This window comes from Sceloporus undulatus, chromosome 7 (assembly GCF_019175285.1).
Source record: "Sceloporus undulatus isolate JIND9_A2432 ecotype Alabama chromosome 7, SceUnd_v1.1, whole genome shotgun sequence".
NCBI classification, from domain to species: Eukaryota; Metazoa; Chordata; class Lepidosauria; order Squamata; family Phrynosomatidae; genus Sceloporus; species Sceloporus undulatus.
Genome location: NC_056528.1, coordinates 30,309,995 through 30,328,581, shown reverse-complemented (window position 1 = coordinate 30,328,581; position 18,587 = coordinate 30,309,995). Strand labels below are relative to the sequence as shown.

General features: G+C 56.6%; 2 protein-coding genes across 3 annotated transcripts; both read right to left on the bottom strand.

The window, feature by feature from the left end:
* Window positions 1-1,543: 1,543 nt before the first annotated feature.
* TSC22D3 (TSC22 domain family member 3) lies at window positions 1,544-10,460 on the bottom strand. 2 transcript variants are annotated; one of them, XM_042478273.1, is made up of 3 exons: window positions 9,205-10,460; window positions 3,566-3,617; window positions 1,544-2,869 (listed from the first exon to the last, which is right to left on the bottom strand). In XM_042478273.1, exons 1-3 carry the CDS (start codon window positions 10,140-10,142, stop codon window positions 2,549-2,551), a joined length of 1,311 nt encoding a protein of 436 aa, XP_042334207.1. In that variant the 5' UTR covers window positions 10,143-10,460; the 3' UTR covers window positions 1,544-2,548. The 2 variants fall into 2 exon arrangements, with proteins under 2 accessions (XP_042334207.1, XP_042334209.1); XM_042478275.1 differs by lacking the exon at window positions 9,205-10,460 and adding an exon at window positions 3,771-5,807.
* Window positions 10,461-10,883: 423 nt separating this feature from the next.
* LOC121936253 lies at window positions 10,884-18,135 on the bottom strand. The gene is made up of 10 exons (XM_042478276.1): window positions 17,820-18,135; window positions 16,701-16,747; window positions 15,530-15,775; window positions 14,708-14,824; window positions 14,515-14,616; window positions 13,486-13,608; window positions 12,054-12,146; window positions 11,656-11,748; window positions 11,415-11,479; window positions 10,884-11,106 (listed from the first exon to the last, which is right to left on the bottom strand). The coding sequence occupies exons 2-10, from the start codon at window positions 16,732-16,734 to the stop codon at window positions 11,029-11,031; spliced, it is 951 nt and encodes a 316-aa protein (XP_042334210.1). The 5' UTR covers window positions 16,735-16,747; window positions 17,820-18,135; the 3' UTR covers window positions 10,884-11,028.
* Between the last annotated feature and the right edge of the window lie 452 nt (window positions 18,136-18,587).

Sequence of the window (18,587 nt, the reverse complement as noted above, 5' to 3'; positions counted from 1 at the left end):
CAGGGATGAAGACCACCACCACCAGCAGCAGGCCTTCTGGGTTTCACACCACATTTGGATTCCTTTTCAGCAGAGAGCAGAGTAACCTGGAGAATACAGGGCCTGTATTCTTGGGAAGAGTCCCAAGGAATTGATAGGTACATACCTGCAAGCCCACCCACCTGCAATTTCAGGCTGTTTAGGTCATCCTAACAGGAATTGTTGCCAGGTGAACCCAGGATCAGCCGAAGTGCCTCCCCTGCAAAAGGGCCCTGGGTCCTCCCTTGGCCCTTGAGGTCCCCTGCAAGGAGGGCCCCAGAGATTCAGGGGGGCCTTTCTAGGTTGGGATGTGAATCTGCCCTCCAGGTGTCATCCCACTGCAGCTCCTGCAATAGTCAAGGACGAGGCATGCTGGGAGCTGCAGTCCACTTCCCACATAGGCATCCACAAGGGAGAAGAAGGTTTTCCACTTCTGTCCCCAAATCGACCTCCCAAAGTCTTCCCTCCCCTTGGCCAGTTCCAAAAGACAAGTTTGTCTATGCCTTGACAAGGCCAGGGCAAACACAGCCTTCCAGATCTTCACCTGCTGCAACTCCCATCAGTCCCATACCCAGGTGTGAGGAGTGCTGGGAGCTGCAGTCCAGTGATGGCTGGAGGGCGGCACTTTCCCATCCTTCCCAGATTAAGCCTGTTGGGTTGTCAGGGAAGACACTTCAGCCTCTGCAGAGAGAGAGGAGGAAAGAGGCTTCTGTTATCTCCACTGGCTCCCATCGCCAGCTGCAAGCGCCTGGTTATCTCTCTGGCCTCCTGGGTCTTGTGAACAGGGAGGAGGTAAATCCTGGGCCTGGCCAGCTGATCAGAAGCTCTGTGCCACCGAACAGAGCCAGGCTCCCTTTTCTCATGCCAGAGATTAAAAACATTAGGATCTGCCTTCCAAACCAGGGCCAAGCTCTGTGCCACAAGGACTGAGCATAGGCCTTTTCTTGTGTGCAAAGCTATGGCTGCACCTGCAAGAGCTGTGCCCTCTTTTTCTGCCCTCCCCACTGCAGAGGCAGCTGCCATGGGGAGAGTGGCCATGGGCAGAGGAAAAGCTGGCTCCCCAGGCCAAAGGAGAGGAGAGCCTGGAGAAGGTATTTTGGGACCACAACTCCCAGAATCCCCTAGCCAGCCAGAGGCTAAGTGTTGCAATCCAGAAAAGGCTGTTTTTCCTTTGGAAAGAGCTGGTTGGCAAGTCTTGGATGTTTGCACAATGATCTCCTTGTTTAACCTACATGCTGTAAAGCACTTTGGGAGAAAGGCAGACACAAATCCCTCCTTGGAAGTCTTTAAACAGAGGCTGGATGGCCATCTGTCGGGTTTGCTTTGATTGAAAGTTCCTGTATGGCAGATTGGGATTGGAATGGATGGCCCTTGCGGTCTCTTCCAACTCTATGATTCTAAATCAAGTGAGTAAACAAACTGCCCCAAACTGGGCTTGGTCCTTCATTCCTCATGGTCTCCCATGGACCCTTTCTTCCTCCCCCCCCCCCCCCCCAAGCAAGAAAACAGCTGCTCTCCAGCAGGATTATATATAAAACGTAGGCTTTTATTGCAGTTTCTCAACATATTACACCATCAAAGAGTGTGTGTGTGTGTGTATCAAAAGAGGCAAAGCCCTCCATTGCAATAGGAAGAGGGGGGCTGTTCCCCAAGCCAGCCCTCCACCCCACATGCTCCTCCTGTGCCCCTCCATCTGTGCAATGCCCACCCCATGGGCCCCTCTTGCCCACAGTCTCTTCCGCCAGCCTTGGTCTTGGGTCAAGGTCCACCCAGGGCTTGAGAAAGGCAGAGAGGGGCTGAGCTCCCCCATTCCCAGGTGGGTTGGGGGGTTGCCTGTGTACAACATTTGTGAGACAAGATTAAGTAAGACGAATCATGTCAGACAAAGCCCCCACCACCACCACCGTTTGTTGGCACAAATGCTTCTTTTCCAGTCCCAGTCCTTACAAGGCCCCCTGAGCTGCCCTCAAATCCTGGGAGGGGGAGCGCATCATAGTCCAGAACAATGCGAGGCAGCTCTGCTCACACTGCCAAATGGGTTGCTGGAAAGACGTTTGGCACCAAGCATTGGACAGGGCAGTCTGACCCTCAAGACCCCTGCAAGCAGCAGGCACCTCCCCATCCCAGAAAAGGGGAAGGGGCAGAAGGCCTTGTGAAATTAGCCACCCCAAGTGCTGCTTCTTCCAGTTCCAACAGTCTTTTTCCTGAAGAATAGAGGCCCTTCCCTCTGTCCTGCGCATGGTTCTCTTCTGCAGGAACACAAGTGGAGGGCAATCCTGAGACTCCTTCAAGAGCAGGCAGTCCAGGCATGGGCACGTTTCCACGCATATGCACACGCACGCGGACGGCCCCATGTGTCCTTGCCGGCCCTTCTTTCTGCAGGAGACAAGTCTCTGGCCAACCCACGTAAGGATTTGGCATGGCCTCAAGCCCAGATTCGGAGTCCTCCAGAGGAGAGGAGGAAACCACTTTCAAGGAGGTTGAGTAGAAAGAGTTCTGTGGCTCTGCCCACCCCTTGGACAGAGCCACCTTACACCGCAGAGCCCGCCGAGTGCTGGGCCGCCAGGGAGGCCGCTGGCCCCGCGGGGCTCTGCTTCTCCGCAGCTGCCAATGCCAACGGGGAGGAAGGGGCCCCGGACGGCGGCAGCAACAGTGGGTTTGGGGCGGGTGGCTGGCCCTCCAGCGGCAAACAGGACTGGAACTTCTGGAGCTGCTCAGGGCTGGCCAAGGTCTTGAGGAGGCAGTTCTCCCGCTCCAGCTGGGAGTTCTTCTCCGCCAGCTCCTTGATCTGCTCCTTCAGGACCTCCACCTCTTCTCTGACGGCGTACATCAGGTGGTTCTTTACCAGGTCCTGCAAATGGAGGGGAGGAGGAGGAGGAGGAGCAAAGGCAGTCAGGTGAGGAAGAAAGGAAGAAGAAAGGCAGGCTCCCTTGCATAGTGAGGAACCCCACCCACCACCTCTGCTGCACAGACGCCTCCACCATCATCCACAGAGACACTGCCCAGGACAGGGGCTTCAAGGGCAGGGGAGCCCAGGGCCAAAGGGACCCAGTGGGCAGGAGGCAAGGCTGCCAGACCCACACCACAAATGGTCAGAGGTTGAGACAAAAGAGGACTCATGGCACCCCTTGGGGCTGGGGAGGCTCTTCCTTTCCCCCAAATAAATTCAATATAGACTATTTGGGGGGGGGGAGACAGAGAGAGGCCGCTGCTTATGGCTTTAGTGTTGGAGGACCCACTGTTTGACACAACCAGTTGGGATGACACACCAACACACACAGAGAGAGACACGCTGCCCTTGAAAGGCCAGGGCAGGTCTTTTAAGGCTTGTGGGGTGAGGGTCGCCCAGGAAAGCAATGACCCACCAATTTGCCAGAGGTGCCCATAAGTCAATGGGGGGTATAGGGGGTTCTCCATGGGAGCCTCTCCACCGCAAAGGGGCCCCGAAGGCAGGGGGAGGGTGGCGAGGGGCTGCCTTGCCGCAGGGGGCGAACAAAGGACCCAGAAAGAAAGAGAGAGAGAGAGAGGAGAGGAGGCAAAGACTCACCATGGCCTGCTCGATCTTGTTGTCGATGGCGACCACGCTGGACCCCGAGGCGCTGCAGAGAGGGAGAAGGGAAGGGTCGGTGAGAAGGAGGCTCCGAGCGGGGCTCAAAAGGGTCCCTCCCGCAGCCTCACTCGCTCTCCCCCCTCCAGCCCCAGAGATCATTCCCCACCATTGGGCTGCCCTCCTCCTCCTGGTCCTGGGCTACCTGTTGTCCAGCTTGACCGAGACGACGTCTCCGCCCAGCAGAGAGGAGAAGAAGGAGATGGAGAAGTTGTGGAGCTGGTAGACGGCCACCTCCATCGGGGACTGGTACACGCCAGTGCTCATGGCGGCAGGCGAAGAGGGCAGGCACGAGGGGCACCACAGAAAGGCCGGCCGGGGCTCTGGCTGGAAGTGGGCGAGCAGGACGGGGCAAAGACGGACCAGAGGGAAAACTGCTGCCCGGGCGTCGCGCGCGACCTCTACCACTGTCTGAGCCTATTTCTGCTCCGCAGGCTTTATATAGGGGCGGCGCCGGACACGTCACATGGTCTCAGCCTGGCATGCAAATGAGGCCACGCCTCCAAAAGGGAGGAAGCCCAGAGGCAGCGATGGGGCCTTAAAGGAGAGGGCTCGCAGGAGGAGGAGGCAGGGCGTGGGGAGGGTCGCCTTTGGGGACTACAACTCCCAGCATCCCGTCGCAGTCCAAAACAAAGGTAACTGCCCCCAGCCCTCCCCGCCCGGGCCCAGCGGGGCTCCAAGCCCGCAATGCCCTGCTTTGAAAAGGGTCTCCCCTCAAAAGCCCCCCTTGGCCTTTTCTATGGGATCGGGGCCAGAGAGGGCCAGGGAGCTCCGTCCTCGGCGTTACATAAGGAGCCTCCGCCGCCGCTGCTGCCACCAAAACATGTTGTGATTGGGACGGGGCCCTCCGGCCCTAACCCCGCCCGAGTACTGGCTTCCTCTCTCTCTCTCTTTCGGGCCGAGGGCGCCCCGCAGCGGCCGGTCGGAGCCCCTTCTTTGCCCGCCTTTGGAAAGCTATGTCCCCCTCCCTCCAAATGGAGGCCCTCTTTAAAAACATCCCATCTGACCAAGCCATGTAACGTGTGCATGCCTTTAGGCTGCGGGTATGATATTGCAGTTTAAAGCCAATGATTTCGGAGAGTGGCGGAGTCTCCCGCTTTGGAGGTTTTGAAACAGAGGCTGGATGGCCCTCTGTCAAAATGGGGGTGCTTTGACGGAGAGTTCCTGCACGGCAGAAGAAGAAGAGGTTGGGCTGGATCGGGGCCCTTCCTGGGGTCTCTTCCGACTCTAGGATTCTATGATTCTAGTTTTGCCAACTGTTTATGTCCCAACTCCTGCCCTTACAGTCAGTGATAGAAGGGAATGATGACTTACATACCAGTAACATCAGTACCAAAAACGTTGCTAAAGATCCCGGATGGGGTGGGAGGGGAGGGGGGTGACCCCATGAGTGACCCACTGGCTGACCCCAGCCCCAGGAGCGCCACTGTTGGGGAGGGTGGCTCATTGCAACTGCTGGGCACCAGTTCTGCCCAAGGAACTGCTTCTGGGGCATCTCCCAGCTGTGAGGGTTCATAATGTCCTCTTGTTGTTCCTGTGTGCCTTCAGGGTGACTAGGAGTTATGGGAACCCCTTCCAAGGGTCTTTTTTGGCCACATAGATTCCTCAGAGGAGGCTTGCCCTGGTCTTCCTCGGAGGCGGAGGGATGTGGCCAAGGTCCCTGTGCCACTGAATGGGACGGGCTTTTAATGACCCGCTGTCTTGTTTTTACACTTTGTGTTGTCTTTTAATGATTTTTAATCAATTGTTGAATAGCTTTTAAGTTGACTTTTTTACTTAGGCTTTTTATTGTGTGTTGTTTTAAAGCATGTGGTTTACCTCCTGGAGACCCATTACTGGGAGGAAGGTGGCATATAAATAACAACAGTGATTGTGTTGGTAAGTCCCATCACTGCCCACGTTTTTCATCTAGCCAGGCCCTTGGCATCCTAGTTGAGGGATTCTGGGAGATGCAGTCCAGAAAACCAGCTTCCTGGAGTGCTGCGCTTCCCTGCCTTGCAGCCAATGCAGAGACCCCTCTCTTGCCCAGCTGTCCCCCAACTCACATTGTATTCCCAGGCCTCTCTGCTTCCAGATCATAGAGGCTGCATCCAGACTGGAGAAATAACCTGGTTTGGCACTTCTTTGATTGCCTTGGCTGAAGGCTATGGAATTCTGGGAGCTGGAGTATGTTGTGGGGTGCAGAGTGGAGATCTGTTCCACTCTGGGCCCACAACATACTCCAACTCCCAGAATTCCATAGAAATATAGAGTTGGAAGAGACTGCAAGGGTGAGGCACTCTAGGATTGGACCTTTCCTTCCTTCCTTCCTTCCTTCCTTCCTTCCTTCCTTCCTTCCTTCCTCTCTCTTCTTCCCTCCTGCTGAGGCCAGGCCTTGCATGGCTGCTGCCTCCTTAACAAGGTTTCCCTGGAAGGGAAGGACCCCAAAGCAGAGTCCTTGGGGGCCCAGAGGGAAAGTGGGGGGCATTAGCTCCTCCTGCTGAAGCTTATATGGCTGGGAAGCTTCCTCCTCAAGAAGGGAGCAGCAGGAGAGGCCCTTCTGTGTCTCCAGAGGATGAGGCAGCCATGGTCCGGCGGAGGCATTTTGGAAGCACCTCCTGTCTGCCAAGTCTGGCTGGCTGCCAAGCCAATGCTTGGAGGAGGTTCCCTTTTTTGCAGCCACTGCTATCGCTGGACCTTGGTCCCAAGCCACACACCTCCACCGCTTTGGTTCGCTTGACCACAGGAAGGTGAAGGCCACACAAAATGCTCCCGCAAGGAGACTGGTATTGGGCTGGAAATGCCTTCGGTGCCCTGAGAATCTCATTTCTTTTTTCATTTTCTCTTTCTAAAAATAAAAAACGAATCAAGCTTTTTATCCTCAGAGTGGAAGGGGGGGGGGGGGGGGGGATTCCTGCAATTGGTTGAGCATGAACTCTAACTTGTCTTTATTTCTTTTAGGGCCATATATACAAAAAGCCTTGCCGAGGAGCTCATTCCTCTCTGCTCATTTGGGCTTTGGAAGCACAGGTATCTTGTGTGGAACTTTGAAAAGCAGCACATTGAAGACACAAAGCTTTACTGCTGATGCTCTCGCGGAGTGTCTCTAGCAGGTGCCTCACACCTTTTTTTGGTGACACTGGGGGCAGAAGTACTTCTGGAGAGATGGGGAACATGGGAGTCTGACAAGGATCCGGATGCCAGGGGAAACACTTGGAAACGCTGGGATGGGTTGAGGGCAGCATTTTGTACCTGAGCAATTTTAGGAATGGCAGCCCAAAACTGCCTCAGGTTTTCAGCTTGCAAAGCAGTTCAGGTTTCCTTGTGGGTCTGATCCTGCCCCAAAGCATTAAGCCTCCCCTAAACCCTGTCCTGCCCTGAAGAGTCCCAGAGGGAGGAGGAGGAGCTGCACATTTTCCACAGCTGGGCTCCTGGCCTCTGCGCCGGGAAAGTCACGAGGCCCTGAGCGGCCAGAGCAACGGCCAGCTCCTTTGAGTCACCCTGAGGGAGCGACTGGGCGGCTGCTGGCCTGGCTTCCCTCTCTGCAAGGACTGAGAGACTGGGGTGGGAAATGGGGGTGTCTTCTCCCCCAAAGTGCCAACCTCCATGCCTCCATGGTGGCTTTTTCTTGCTCTTATTTCACCTGCAGTTTGTCATCTTCTAAGCTGCCTTGGCTCCCAGCCCTGGAGAAGAAGTGAGGGGTGAAGAGAGTGCTAGATGGGCAGACTGGCTCCAGCGCAGGGAGCCATTGGGGTTGGGGCATCCAGGAGCCACCACCAAGAGGCCCATCCCTCTCCTTCTCTCTCTTTCTCTGAGTGCCTTATGGGAACACACAGGGCTTGCATTTCCTTGGCCAAAGTTGACTGGACAAGTGGGGAGTCAAGGAGTGTCTGGGACCCACCTTTGACCCTGTGGGACCCTCCAATGGTTGCAGGGACTACCCAAAGCCTCTTCCCCACAAAAGGGCCAGGTGTCAGCATACACCTTTGAAGAATGAGCACAGGGGGGCTTTGGTGTGCCACTGGGGTTTGGTGCCCCTGAGAAGCAGCAAACCAAACCAGGTCTTGAAGAGGGAGAGGCCCCAGGCTGCAGCTGGCAATGCTTGAACCCTGCTGCAAAGGCAGTGGGCACCATTGCCATTTCCTTGCCTCAGAAGCCAGTGTGGCAGAGTATGGAGGCCACGTCTGGAGGGGGGATGGCAATCTGTTTCCCAAACAAAAAGGGAAGGGGGCTTTCTTGGGTGCCCCCTGCCCCGCTTTTGTGTTGTGTTTGAGTCTCAGTCAAGGCCCATGCCAGCTGATCTTCCTCCTCTCCCAAAAGAAGCCAACCAGAGGCCTGGCCTGCAATGCCCCTTGGCACCCTTGGCGCCCCTCCCGGTGGCTTATGTAAGGCCAGGATGGGCCGGCTCTTCCCTCCCCAGCAGCAGCAGTAGTGATGGTGGCCACAGCCCCTCTCAGGGCATCAGATGCCCACTCGTCTGCCTTCCTGCCAGCCAGTGCCGCCCCTCCGGTAGGCATCATCCAAGAGGCTGCCTGTGCCAGGAATGTGGGAGACACGTGCAGCTGCTTGGAGAGCAACGAGGAGGAGGCTGGCATTGGCAGAAGGGAGGGCAGGAATGCCCAAAAACAACATGGTGCCAGTCTCTGGCGCTTTGGAAAACATGTGCCCAGGTGGGTAGCAGCCACTGGTGCGTGGGAATGCGCTCTGCCAGTGCAAGTCAGGAGGGAGGAATGGCACAGCCAAGCATATGGGCCTCCAATGCATCTACATGTGACGCTCTCACACTCAGGAGGCAGCTGCTTCTCAGGATCCTGGGCAGCTTCCTTGAGAAACAGCCGGGTCTCTGCAAAAAGGCCTTACACCCCAAAAGAGGAAAGGGGTCTCCCCTGCGAAGGGGCCCTTCCTCACAGCCATCCTGGGCCCATCTTGTTGCAGCGGGGCCACCCCCTCCCCACCTGCACACATAGACAAGTCCCAGATCTGTGTGAAAATAGTCTTGCAGCACCTTTAAGCCTCACTGAGAGGAAGAAGTTGGCAGCAGGAGCTTCCCTAGACTTCAGTCTACTTCCTCAGATGCATTTGGCCAGTAGGCTTAAGTCTAGGAAAGTGCCTGCTGCCAACTTATTTCTTTCAGTGAGCCTCAGGGGTGTCACAGGATCCCTTTTCATACTGATTTGGGACTTGTTTGATGTCTGCAGGTGTGTGCATTGCAACAACCATAGTATACTGTTTTAACAGGCGAACACGATGGAGATGCCTTTGAATTCTGCAAGTCCCAAAGTGGCACCAAGAGAAAGGTCTCCTCTCCTGGCAAGGAAGAGCCCAGCGGCACCTGCCTTCCTTTGTGCCCCCTGAAAACACACCATCCGGGGGCTTCCTTTCTTCTGTCCCACTCCATCTGCTCCTCTGGCCCAGGGTCGTCCGGGGGTCCCCTGGGCAAGGCAGAGGGCCGGCTGGGGGTCCGGAGGCCCGGACAAGGAAAGGAAGCCCAGGGAATGGGGCTGCTGGCCGGGCGGGGATCTCCCGTTGGAGGCAAAGCAGCCCAGGCGGCGGTGCCAAGGGAGGCGGGCGCAAAGCCCAGGGGATTCCGGGACCCTCACCTGTGGAAGAAGAGGAGGATGGAGAGGAGGGTCTGGTCGACGTTGCGGTTGCAAAGGCCGTGGTCGCGGAGGTAGCAGGGGTCGCGCAGGACGGGCTCCAGCCAGCCGCCGCCCGAGAGCATCCGCCGCAGCCGGGCCGCGTTCAGGTTCCGCCGGCAGAAGCGCTGGTCCCGCAGCCGCAGAGGGAAGGGGCTGCCCCCCGAAGGGGCAGGGGAGGCAGGGGGCGTCCCGGGGGGGCTGCCCTGCTGGCCCTGGACCCACCGGCGCCGGGGAGGCTGCTGCTGCTGCTGCTCCTGGCCCCAGAGCCTCCGCCGCTCGGCCTCCGCCTCCAGGCCTTGGCGGTGGGCCAGCGCCAGGCAGCAGCCGCAGCCCTCCAGACCCACCGGAGAACGGGGCCCCGGGCCCCAGGCTCCTGCCTCCTCCTCTTCCGACGAGGAACAGGAGGAAGGCGAGGAAGAGCGCGAGGCCATCATCCCGGACCCGACCCGGCCCTCCTTCCCTGGCTGGACCCGGGCTCCGCTCCGGAGAGAGGCCGCTGCTTCCAGGAGGCCTTTCCCCGCCGGCCGCCTCCTTCCTCTGCACTTCCTCCTCCTGCTCCACCTGCGCCTTCCTCCTCCTCCTCCTCCTCCTGCCCGCCTTCCCTGCCTCCCTCCCCGTCCCGCCCCCTTCTCTCTCGGTCCGCCCCGAGCGAGGGCTCCCCACGGTGCCAAAGGAGGCAGGGTGGGTGCGTCTGTGGGCACGGGGGTTGGCACCGGAGGAAGGAGAGCGAAGAGGGACCACCCCCCGAAGGGCTCTCCCTCCCTCCCTCCCTCCTCTGTTGGGAGCTGCACCTGGCGGGTCTCTGCCTGACCACCTGCCTTTCTGCCTGGAGGGTAGCGGCGGGACCAAGAAGAGCCCGGTCCCAAGGCCGCCGCCCTCCGCCGGGACTCTCCGACCATCGGGGACCCCCTCCCCAATCCCGGCCTGGACCCCTGAGTCGTCCCCAGAAGAGCGCGGGCGACGGGGGACGAGCGCCCCCTGCTGGAGAGGCTCCCAGGGCAGCCCCCGGCGAGAGAGTGGCTCCAGCCGCAGGGCCTCCTCCTCCTCCTCCTCCTCGCCCTCCTGGCTCTCGGGGCCCGTCCCAGGCACTGTTTGGGAGCGGAGATCCCTCGCTCTTGGCCCCGGCGGCAGAGACACCGCCAATGGCACAAGAAGCTAGGCCTGAAGGGCTCCTCTTCTCTTCTGCTCCATTTGGATGTCTCTCTTCCTCCTCCTCCTGCTCTTCTCTCCCTCCGTCCCCCGTGGCCCCCTTCCCTGGCCATTCGGGGAGGGGCCGGCCCCAACCCCCCCTCCCAGGGTCCCCTCCTTCTCAAAGGCCAGCCCTGGAGGAGGCCCTGGTCCTCCTGCTGGCCCTCTGCCTGGACATGGTTTGGGGGGAGGTCTTGGACTGTGCATCGTCCTTCCTGCGTGGGCAGATGATGGCCAGTGGCATGCTACTGAATGGCCCCATGTGCACCATCCAGCACAGGCCACAGGCACATGTCGTTTTTCTTTCTTTTTAACGCCCAGACTCCCATTGGGAGTCCTTCAGAGTCTGGCCGTTTGTTTCCTTTTCCTCTGTAAAAGGATCTCCAAATGATGGTCAAAAGTGTCTGTGCTGTAATGGTAGAAAAGGAGAGGAGCCCATTGAAATGGATGCAGACACAGGGGACTATCTTTATTGGCTCTGGAGCAGTTTCCAAACACACAGCCGAAAGTGATGGGTCAAGAGCTTTTGAGGGAAAAGTCTTTGCAGCGGAAGGTCCAGTGTGATGGGGATGCGTTCTTCTGGCTTTGTCCGGGTGGTCAGTGACCGGCAGGCTCCCCTTGGACCAGAGATGAGCCAGAGAGGGCCATGAGACTAACCCTTCCTTGCTGGATATCCTACAATTCAAAGATGCATCACTGAGCTGTTGCCAACGGCTGGGGCTTTGGAAAGGGCTCTGACCCACCTCCATGAAATTGGGCTGACAAGGAGAACACTGGGCCAGGAAAGACCTGGCATCCCTGGCATGCACAATAGGGCCATGAGAGAGCAGGAGGCTGCCACTTGCCTCCCCCAAGGGACTATGGCATGCTGGGGCATCCCTTGGCGAGGGTCTTCCCAGGGCTCCAAGCCCCCCACCCACTTCTGGCTCCCTGGCCCAGTTCTTTCCAGCACTGGGATAAGACAGCCACAAGATGGGACATACCTCATTCCACTTTTTCCTTCTGGAGATCCGTTCCTCTTCAGCCCGCTTCTGCATATCCATGCAGTCTGCAAAACGGCAAAACAAAACCCACAACCTGGATACTAGGATTGCCTTCCTCCCAACAGGGGATCTCCTTGGGTCCTTTGGCCCCCAAATCATCAACATGCAAAGGAAGTGCTTGACCCACCTGGCCCCCCCAGCCACCATTGGGCCACTGGGAATGGGAAACTGGGCTACTTACGGACCACGACAATAATGACTGCTGGGAGGAGGCACATTGCGGCTGCTCCAGCAACAACAGCTGTTAAGTCAACAGGTTCAGCATGTTCTTCCTCTTTGGTTTGTTTTTTAAAAGAGAGACAAAATTGGAAAGTTTTCCAGACTTGTTTTAAAAAAACCCACTGGAAACACCAGTACTATTTGAAAGACTCACAGCAGGGATGAACAAATGCCAGCCCTCCAGATGTTCCTGCACTGCCTGCCCAGCACCCTTGCCAGCATCTCTGGGGTGAAGAATGCTGGCAGTTGCTTGGAGGGCCATGATTCCTGCCCCTTGTTTTACTGCCAATTCCTTCAAGAGAAGTGTGCATCTACTGGCCATCAGCATCAAGGGAAGGCAGGAGGGAGGGCTGCTCTCACCTTGCAGCCGTCTAATGCACTTGATGAGGAGGCTAGATATCACAGCAACAACAATCGCCCCTCCAGGGGTGGTGAGGTCCAACATGCGCTGCGCTGGGATATCAAAGAGAGAAAGAGCAAGAAGCTGCCTGAGGACACAGAAGCCCTGGGGAGGATGGCTAGATAGCGGCTGGCTGGGCCACTTCCCCAGCCCTTCCCCTGGCCCCTCTTCTTACGAGATGCTGGGGCAGAGTAGGACCCCTTTGTAATACACAGTTATAGCAATGTGATTCCACTTTAACTAACAAGTTGAACATGAATCAACAGTGCGATGCGGCAGCTAACAAGGCCAATGCAATTTTAGGCTGCATCAGTAAAAGTATAGTATCTAGATCAAGGGAAGTCATAGTGCCACTCTATTTTGCTTTGGTTAGGCCCCAACTGGAATATTGTGTCCAGTTCTGGGCACCACAATTCAAAAAGGACACTGAAAAACTGGAGCCATGTGTCAAAATGGTGAAGGGTCTGGAAACGGAGCTGGGGATGTTTAGCCTGGAGAAAAGAAGGTTAAGGGGTGATATGATAGCCCTGTTTAAATACTTGAAGGGATGCCATATTGAGGAGGGAGCAAGCTTGTTTTCAGCTGCTCCAGAGACTAGGACCTGGAGCAATAGATGCAAGCTCCAGGAAAAGAGATTCCACCTCAACATTAGGAAGAACTTCCTGAGAGTAAGGGCTGTTCGACAGTGGAACCCACTCCTTCCTCGGAGTGTAGTGGAGTCTCCTTCCTTGGAGGTCTTTAAGCAGAGGCTGGATGGCCATCTGTCAATGGGGATGCTTTGATTGAGAGTTCCTGCATGGCAGGGGGGGTTAGACTGGATGGCCCTTGCGGTCTCTTCCAACTCTATGATTCTATGACATGGCAATGTCCTATGGAATCTTGGGATCTGCAGTTTGGTGAGACACTAGAGCTCTCTGGCCAGGAATCCTAAATGCCAACACTAAACTCCCTAAACTGCAAATCTCAGGATTTCATAGACAGAGCCCTGAAGGGGAATCGTAGTGCTCTAACAGTGAGGTGTGAAAAGGCCCTTAGATTCAGGGCTGGCATGATGTACGGCAGGCGATCTCATGAGGCAGAGGGAAGAAACTGGGATTCCCCATGACCCCCACCCGAACTGCCCTCCTTCTGAGCTGTGATGTTGTTGGCTAGGACTCTGGGTTCAAATCCCTGCTCAGACCTGGAAAGCCTCTGGTAGTCATCAACACGCCATTCTCTCAGCCTTATAGAAAGGCAAGGGCAAACCTCCTTGAAATAAAAGGCTCTGTTGTAGGCCCAGGGCTCTTGGAGGATGGCAAAGCCACCACCATTGAGGCCATGGCCCACTTTGGTCAACAGACCGCTCACTCCCAGAATCTCAGAAGGGGCTGCCAAGGGGACGAATGGACTGACCTGCCCGGTCAGTGACCTGATGAAGCACGTCCAGCCGGAAGATGATGGTCACTACCACCAGCGCCGTGACCAGGATCACATGGAGGAGGAGGATGGTGGGGAAGATGAAGATGGCTGGGAATCCTAACAAGAGGAAGAGGAAGAGGAAGGAAGTGCTTGTTAGTATGTAAAGTGGCATGAGACCCTTTACAGTTTTTACTACATGTGAATCTCCACGTGGCTGTGAATCTGCATGCCATAGTTACACATTAATTGTGCTACCCATCCCTTACACTGAATGAGACTGTTGTGCATCTGGCCTAAGGTACCAATCGAGCAACCCACTGCATAACCAAATGCACAAGGCACATTGATGTGCAAGCACTTTGAACTTCAGTGTGCAATTTGCATCTTCATGTCCAGATGGTGGCAGCACTTCCTCCACAATCTTGCACTGAATGCAGGCAATGCGCACTGGGTACAAATGCCTAAATGCTTCTGTAGGGAGACTTTGGCACTTGTGAGACATCCATAGGATCTAGGCCACTATTTTGACAGCAAAAAGCCCAGTTGCTATAGAAGAAGTGGGGGGGCTGTAGGCCCCCTCCCTGAACCTTCTTCCCATAGGTCTGGCAGGGAGAGTCTGGGAGTTGTGATCCCCCCAAAATGAGGCTCTCCAAGCTGTTCATTATGTTTTTGGGAAACATAACTGGACAACAGACATGAAAGGGCCCAAAACACTAGCTGCACCTGGTGTTTTAATGCAGCTTGGCACTGAGTCCTGAGAGGAGGAGGAGGAGGAGGAAATTGTCCTCTTTCAAGATACAGTTCAGTGGAAATGATTCTCTCTTTTTGAACCCACTGGCATGTTGCTGCAGAGCTTGAAATAGTTTCCATAGAGGCACATTCCCTGAAACGCCTGTGGGCGCAAGGCCAGGGCAAGCAGAGGCCTGGGCCCAGGGCACCCTGGTGTCTCCCCTCTCCCCATTCAGCTCAGGCAGCCCATTTGGGATCCGTAGTCCACTCGCCAGACTAAGAAGCTGCTCTCACCTTGGTCATAGCTCCAAAGGGCGAGGGCCACCAGAGCCAGAGCGGAAGCCAAGCATGCCAATCCATTTGCATAGAGGCTGAGCCACTTCCATGCCTTCCCTCCTAGCAGAAAACCAAAAACCAGATTGGAGGGAGAGTCATTCTTTCCAGGGACCACAGTGGATGACCAGACCTGAGGAAGAGGAATGCTCACTGATCTGAAGTTTCTGTGGCTGGCAGAAAGGCATCATCACCCCCCATCCGCAGAAGGCAGCAAACACCAGCGCAGAGGCAGAGATCTGGAAAGACTTCTCCAGGACCCCCGAAATGCCTGGGGAGGGAAGCCCAGAGAGGAAGGGGAGGCTGAGCCTTCCAGGGAACCGAACCCAGCTGTTTCCCCAACTCTTCCATGTTTCCATAAAGCAGGGCCAGCAGGGAGAGCACTGGATTTGGAAGCAGGCCTGGATGTCTAAGGATCGGGGCCATTGTGCACATGAGGCAGGACCTGGCATTGCAGGAGCAATGAATGCAGACTCCTGGCCCAGAGCATGGGAGAAGGCACTTTCCTGGGGGTGGTCAGAGGGGTCTGGATGGAAGAGCCAAAGAGCAACCCTTTCTCCTGCTCTCTGCTGGGCATCCAGTGTCTCTGCTCATGGCCAGCAGGGGGCGCTGGGACTCCAGGCTCCAACAGCGCCTTCCAGAAAAACTGGGCGGGGGGGGCCTAAGGAAAAGACCTTGGGGGGGCCCCTCCAGCCCATTTGGAGCTGGCTGGGGGGTTGGGTTGGGAGGAGATCTTCACAGAGTTCTGCTGGGGATTCCTTGCGGGCGGGAAAAGCTAGTTTTCTGTGCAGGTGGAGGGAGGGCGAGGGCAGGTGATCTGCAGAGAAAGGTCCCCCCCACACCTTCGCCTCCCCGGATGCAAGCGGACCCCTTCCCCCCAAGACACACGCAGTCAGGGTCTGGACCTCCCGATCTCCTCCAAAGGAGCCCCCACCCCTGCAATGGCTGGAGGGGGTTGGGCGCCTGGGCCACTTACCTCGGGCTCCCCCCAGGGGTCCCGGCTCCGAGGGTCGCTCCCGGAGGGTCTCCGAGGCCTTCTCCTCCTCCTGCTCCATGGCTTGGAAGCCCCCTTGCTGCGTGGGAGACCCCCGGGGCCCCTCTGGCCTCTTCCTCGGAACCGGCAGCAGCAGCAGCAGAGCCCGGGGGTCCGCGGGGGGAGCCTCCGGGGGTCGCTCTGCTCCTTCGGCTCCCGGGACTATCACTACCATCAGCCACAGCAGCGCTAGAGGAGAATGAGGAAGAGAGGAGCCGTCGAGGGAAGGGAAACCGCCGACATCCTCCTCCACATATATTCCCCTTATTGGGGATGGGTCTTCCTTGGGAGCTCGGGTCATGCTGGCAAGATGAGGGGTGTGGAGAAACCCCCACACAATATCTGCCCTCTTTAGATGAAGAGGGATCATTCAGGACAACCAGGGGCCACAAAGGCCCCTTCCCAGGTGAACCCAAAAGCTCGGGGGGGGGGCAACTGTTTGGCAGCCCTTGTCTTTGAAGACACTGGGAAAACCGCCTCAAAGAGAAACCAGCCCCACATCCTCTGCCCCCAGTTGCCCCCTGCGCCCAGGGCTCTCTAGGCCCAGTGCCCTTTGGTCCAAGGAGCCCGAGTCAGGCAGACAGGGATGCCACCTTTCTTAGGCTTTGGGGGGGAACATGAAGCTGAACACTCATGTGCTGCTTTTTCTGCAAGCGTTGTTTTTGCTTTTAAAAAGAAATGGTTTGAAAGTATCACTGGAAACAAGACCAGCAGAAAGGGAAGTGCGTTTGTAAAAAGTGTTCCGCTTCATAGGTCTGTTCCCCAACCGCAAAGGGGGGGAAACACTTAAGAAAGGGCTGCTTAGGGAACATCCGCCTTGAGTTGACTTTAACTGTCTGAGGAACTGCTGCAAACTGGGGGGTTGGATGGATGGATGTGGAGGAGGCAGTGGATTTCCACTTGGCCCTGTTTCGCCAGCCAAGATGCAGATGCTCTTGGGCTTTTCCATCTGCCTTGTCTCCAAAACATCTGCCCACCACCAAGAGCGGAAAGCTGGCCTCTGAAATGTACACAGAGGCAGTGGGAATGTACACAGGGCAGAGTCCGCATCGCCACCGCTTCCATCCAGGTTTCTATGGGGCTGGGCATTGGCAAGAGAGGGAGCAATGGTTACCTGGAGCCAGGAAAGTGTTCTCAGCCATCTTCATGAGGAAGAAGCTCCTGCGGAGGAGGAAGAGGAGGAGAAGCGGCTGCAATGAAGGGAGGATTGGGGAGTGTGGAGGTGGGCTTCAGCCCAGAGTTCCTCAAAGTGGTGGCCTGTGGACCTGCGCCCGCCCAGAAGCCGTCACCTGAGTTCCCAGGAAGCTATGCAAATACAATAAAAACATGCCACTAATATTCCCTGGCATCCTGGGAAGAAACTGCCAGACAGCTTGAGAAGCATTGCTTGAGCCATTGGCGCCTGGCCAGGGACCCTGTAGGAGTGGACCAAGGCAGGTCAGGACCTGTGGAGCCGGCCTCGGGATGGTTTTGGCCCATTGTCAGAATTCTCTTTGCAGGAGGAATGGCTGCATGGTCTCCAGAGAGGAGCAGCAGAGGCTGTCCCTCCAAGGCAGGCACATAGGCATGAGTGGGGTGGAGAGTGGGGTGTGGGCAATGGGGTGGGGGGCCAGAGACAGACCCTGCACAGCAGAAGCCTATCCACACCAACAGCCCCCCCCCCCCTGAAAGTGCCTGCCTGGCCTCCAGCTGGGGGACCCACCTGGACTGTGCCAGCTGCCCTCTTGCCTTCTCCCTGAAGGCCAGCCCAGTTCCCTCCTCCATTGAAGCCCATTTCCTCTTCTGCTCCTTTCTTGCACTGAGCTCATTCTATGGGTGAATTGGCACCATGTGCCTCTGATGGGTTTTTTAAAGAAAAAAGTTTTCCTCTGAACACCTGTGGCCATCAAAGAGCTCTGTGTGGCTCAAAATCATGCTTCCAGTATTTAGAGTTACTTCTCAGTGGTTCCTGGCCTCCAGGTAGATTGCTAGTTTGCCAGGGATGCTGAAATTAGCCAGTGGCCAGGAGGATGGTCCAGGCCCTGGACATATCCGGTGAAAGCATCTGGTGGCCCCAGCCTGCCAAGGAGTCCTGCCAGCCACACACACAACCCATCCCAGGGGATCCCTGTTTTCATTGGGGCAGGGGCAGGGTGAGAGGAGGGAGGAAGAGGCAGAGGAGGCCTTGTCTCTGGGACAGTAGCCCACCTCCAGCAGCTGCAAAGCAGACCCTCTCCCAAGTGTTAGCACTAACCTCTTGTGTGTCCCAGAAGCAGGTGAGACTTTGGGGAGCAGGGCAAGGTCAAGGTGAAGCCTGAAGCCTGGCACTGGACAGTAGAGAGCCAACGCAAAGTGTGGCAGAGCTCCTTTTCTGGGAACGCAGCAGCGGAGGGCTCAGCTTCTTCCCCAGAGAAGACGGAAAAGGCAGCTGGTGAGGTGAGAACAGAGCAGCATCCTGGAAAAGGATGGTTTAGGTTTTGGTGGTTCTTATGAGAAATCCCAGCAGCCGCAGGAAGAGGAGAAGCCTCCCATCCCAGCTGCTGTGGCCTCCCTTGCCTTCCTGGGCTGACCTCTTGCTGAGGCTGGAAGCAAAGACTTTCCTTGCCTGGCGTTTTAAGATTCTTCCGTGGGTTTGTTTTTGCATTTCCTGTATATCCATCAGAAACAATAAACAGATTAAATGTGCATTCTGCTTAAATACACAGAGAAAGAGAGACTGCAGCTCCTGCTGGTTCCTTATGAATATCCCCAAGTGACACCCTCCAGACTAAAAGCCTGCCTAATGCCACTTTAGGGACGCTTTCATGGAGACGCAGCGCTTCCGATGGGCACCGGATTGGCTCCCTCTGGTTCCCAGACTGGGGAGACTAGCCCAAGAGATTTCTCTGCCTGAAGCATGGCAGGATATGATGTTCCTAGTCCCAAAGTCAACACACAGGGTCCCACCCTGCCAAACATTGCCCTGGGCATTCACAGCATTGGCTTTGAAACAGGGCCAAGCAAGGGGCAACCAGGAGCCATA

Coding starts and splice junctions, on each gene's coding strand:
- TSC22D3 (XM_042478273.1), bottom strand. CDS start 10,142: ATGGTCGGAGAGTCCCGGCGGAGGGCGGCGGCCTTGGGACCGGGCTCT. Junction 3,618..9,204: donor ATCCTCCTCTTCTTCCACAG/GTGAGGGTCCCG, acceptor CCCTCTCTGCAG/CGCCTCGGGGTCCAGCGTGG. Junction 2,870..3,565: donor ACAAGATCGAGCAGGCCATG/GTGAGTCTTTGC, acceptor CTCCATTTGCAG/GACCTGGTAAAGAACCACCT.
- LOC121936253 (XM_042478276.1), bottom strand. CDS start 16,734: ATGAAGATGGCTGAGAACACTTTCCTGGCTCCAG. Junction 14,617..14,707: donor GCCACAGAAACTTCAGATCA/GTGAGCATTCCT, acceptor GTTTTCTGCTAG/GAGGGAAGGCATGGAAGTGG. Junction 11,107..11,414: donor GAAGGAAAAAGTGGAATGAG/GTATGTCCCATC, acceptor TTTGAATTGTAG/GATATCCAGCAAGGAAGGGT.